At 37.3% G+C, this 3,632-nt stretch overlaps 1 protein-coding gene across 1 annotated transcript; it reads right to left on the reverse strand.

Moving 5' to 3' along the window:
* Nucleotides 1-333: 333 nt before the first annotated feature.
* LOC132188282 (transcription factor MYB114) lies at nt 334-1,595 on the reverse strand. The gene is made up of 3 exons (XM_059602703.2): nt 1,268-1,595; nt 1,017-1,146; nt 334-765 (listed from the first exon to the last, which is right to left on the reverse strand). Exons 1-3 carry the CDS (start codon nt 1,425-1,427, stop codon nt 435-437), a joined length of 621 nt encoding a protein of 206 aa, XP_059458686.1. The 5' UTR covers nt 1,428-1,595; the 3' UTR covers nt 334-434.
* Between the last annotated feature and the right edge of the window lie 2,037 nt (nt 1,596-3,632).

A 3,632-nucleotide genomic window follows, 5' to 3' on the forward strand; every position in this document is an offset into this window, starting at 1 on the left:
CCACACATGACCTTTTGTCTCATCATACCATTAAACTCTAACCCATGTCCACAATAAAGTGGACAAATCCTTTCCCACTTTTGTCATAATTCTTTGTTATGTTTATACCATCGTTTCTATCACCAAAGAATCTATCTTGCTAATCAAGAACTAAATGCCAAAGTCTGCAGTTTAGTGCACACATTCATATATGCCTTTGGTATACCAATTTTCTTTTCTACATTATTTTCTCTTTTCTCTTTTCTCTTTCTTTCTTTGGCGAGGTTGGTATTCAATGATTAATGTAGAATAAAAGAAATTTAACTTCAAAAAATTTTAGGACCAATAGCTGGCAGTGACTTACAGTTTCAGACTACCAAAGTGCTGATTTTCTTCAACATGAACCCCACCAAATTCATGAACATCTAAAAGGCAAAAACAAAAGTTTATACAGTTTAAAAAATGTCACTCCAGCCTTGATCCATTTCAAGGAATTTGGTGACCCACTCAAAATTCAGAGGACTCTCATTGGAGAAATCAAAGAACCCATCTACATCAAAGTTGATTTCTGAGTCTTCAGCTCCTTTGGATGTGTTCTCCTCTTCTCTCATTTCTACATTTACTTTCTCTTCCACCCTATTTTGCTGACCATTACAGCAGCCTTCTCTTGTTGCAACTCCACTCTGTTTCTCCTTGTGCTTTATTTTCTTGCTCAAATGAGAATTCCAGTAGTTCTTTATCTCATTATCTGTTCGACCGGGTAACCTTCCGGCAATCAAAGACCACCTAAGTGAAATTAAAAAAAAAAAAAAAAAACCTATGAAAACTTGATCATATTTCAACAGTCAAAGTTAGAGCAATATTAATATCTAGGTTAATCTCCAGGGCAACCCTTGAGTGCCTAATGACGCGTCAGGTCTAAGGTTCGACTCTGTTTTAGAGTCACACTTGCGGATGAAAGCTCGAACTTAACCCGATGTAGTCGGGGCGAAACCCCGGATACCCCAGTTATAAAGTAGTAATAATAATAATCTAACCTGTTCCCAAGTAGTTTATGAAGCCTAAGAATCAAATCCTCTTCTTGGTCTGATATGTTTCCTCTCTTGATGTTGGGTCTTAGGTAATTCAACCATCTTAGCCTGCAACTCTTGCCGCAGCGATTAAGACCTGCAATAAGCACAGACCTGTTAAGCCTTTGATCAAATTTAGGAATTTTTTCTTTTTTATTTATCAAATATAGTGAAGTCAAAGAGTTAAGAATCCGGTTGGTGAAATATTGAGCAAAGACCTGCTTTAGCTGCAACCATCTTCCACCTTTTAGCACCATGGATTGCAATGACCTCGGCCAGTTTTTGATCTTCCTCTGCTGTCCATGCTCCCTTGTTGACTAATTCCTTCTTCATGGCTTCCATTGGCTTCACTTCTCGTTTAATAGACCTATCTCTCATGGGATCCCTAGCTTATAAGCTTTTATGTTTGTGTAAGAGAGAGAGAGAGAGAGAGAGAGAGAGAGAGAGAGAGAAGAGATTTTGTCAAGCTTGGGGATCTTTGTTACATATATATATATATGGAGTGCTGTTTTGGTTCTTTCTATCATCTACCTTTGTTGGTGGAGGAGGAAAAACCTCAACTACCGCTTATATATCTGTGAAAATGAGACATGATCTTGGCAGTGCATAAAGAAAAAGTGACTCTGATCATGGACTTGATGATTGAGCAATAAGAGTGCTATAAAGTTTTTACATGCTAAATGCATACTAAAAAGGCTGCTAAAGAAAAAAAAAAAAAGAGGGGGGGTTTAATATACCAAGTGCGCACATAGCTGCTTTTAAGAGAAAAAAGAAAAGGTGAGAAAAGCATTATAATTAATGGGGAAAGATAAACAGATCAGATGGCTGTGGTAAAAGTTATCAGATCCCCAGGGTAGGATAGGTTTGTCATCTAGTGGCTGTGGTTGGTAACATGAATAATTTTAATCTGTACAATTCCCCTTTTGCATGTGCAAAATATTTTACTGAAGGCATGCAGATTGATACTAAAAGGTTTGGTGATAAATTAAAGAGCAGGCTAAAAGATAGACAAGGAGATCCATACAATATATATATTTGGATGCAAGTAACAGTTTTATCCTGAAAAGATGATTACTTTTCAGAGCCACAGAAAGGAGAGAGCCTTACTGTGAGTGCATGAAGAGTGAATTTAATTGGTTGGTCTTCAATCTATTGTAGACCCTATATATAACTATAACTTAACCCTCTTCTACAAATTATACGATACCCTCAATATATTGTTAACCTTAATTAGTAAATCAAAATCCCAAAGGTTGTTTGAGATGGGCCATCAATTACTTTAAAGTATATGTATGCATGCTACTAGCTAGTACTACTTGTGCAAATAATATTTCCATTTGCGTTATTCTAATGCAATCTTTTATTTGCTTAAATAAGCCATGTGTTTTCTTGATGAAATCAGACAAGAAGAAAAGTTTAACAAAAGTGGAAATTAGGTTTGAAGTAAATATTAATTTAAGGAAGGTTAGGTGGCTCAATGTTTTACGAGGAAGTAATTTATACACAAAAACAGAATACATTCTGCAGGGTTATATTCCTTGGTTTGCATCTCTTGAGATACTTAATGTTTGGAATGACATGGTACATTGGAATAAATCTATATATGCCACTCATCTCTATGCAAGTGTTCTTGCTGTTTGAACCGTTGGATGTACTTACTAATCACCAACTATTGTTCAGTCAATTGACCGTGATGAGGTGTCATTCCACGGTAGAGTAGTTATTTATAGGTTGGATACCAAATTCAGACACTGAATGATAGAAAGATCACATGCAGGGTATAGGAAAACAGTAAAGTAGAGTATTTAACATTATTAAAGGACAACATTCTACGACACCTTAGTCTGATCAATAATGTCAAACAAGAAAACCAAAAAGTTAATAAATATTTATATTTATATATATACACGTTTACAAAGAAGGGATCTATTCAGTCGTTCAAAACTTTTGTTTTCACCAAATGAGTAATTATGGGTCACGGATCTTAAACCCCTCGAGACACTTTGTTCACGCTGAAGCATATTTTTCTGATGGCCACATAGGGATGTGTCTCATGCTAAAGAGGGAAAATGACCAGAAACTGTCGATCTTGGAGAACGGGAGAGGGGGAGCTTTCAATGCTTAAGTTAGGAAATGGCTCTTAAAAGAAAACGGAATGGAATGTGAGAGGCTCCATGAGAACGGCCCCTTATGCTTGTCACGCGACAGGCTTAGAGATGTGTGATAGTTTTCGTATGGTGGGATGTTTGAGTGGGCTTTATGTAAAATGGGACTTGGGCTTTAGACATATTTATTGTGGGATATTCTTTTAGGAATGTGATCTTCCTTTGAAATTAGCCAAGAGTCCTCATGTGATGACCTTTGATTAGGGCATTTCGTAGCCTAGCTTCTTCAGAGTGCCACACAATCATCAACCACTTTTGGCCTTCTTGAGTGGTACTTTGAGGCAATTAAGGTCTTGGGTGCCTAGTCGGTTGAGTACCCGTGGCGATCGAGGTCTTTTCATGCCTTGTCCAATGAGTTGGTCTTTCCATGTCGTGTCCAGTGAGTACTCGAGGCAAGGTCTTTCGTGCCTTGTCGATC

This window comes from Corylus avellana, chromosome 6 (assembly GCF_965113065.1).
Source record: "Corylus avellana chromosome 6, dhCorAvel1.hap1.2, whole genome shotgun sequence".
Classification (NCBI taxonomy): domain Eukaryota; kingdom Viridiplantae; phylum Streptophyta; class Magnoliopsida; order Fagales; family Betulaceae; genus Corylus; species Corylus avellana.

Coding starts and splice junctions, on each gene's coding strand:
- LOC132188282 (XM_059602703.2), bottom strand. CDS start 1,427: ATGAGAGATAGGTCTATTAAACGAGAAGTGAAGCCAATGGAAGCCATG. Junction 1,147..1,267: donor GATGGTTGCAGCTAAAGCAG/GTCTTTGCTCAA, acceptor TGCTTATTGCAG/GTCTTAATCGCTGCGGCAAG. Junction 766..1,016: donor CATAAACTACTTGGGAACAG/GTTAGATTATTA, acceptor AATTTCACTTAG/GTGGTCTTTGATTGCCGGAA.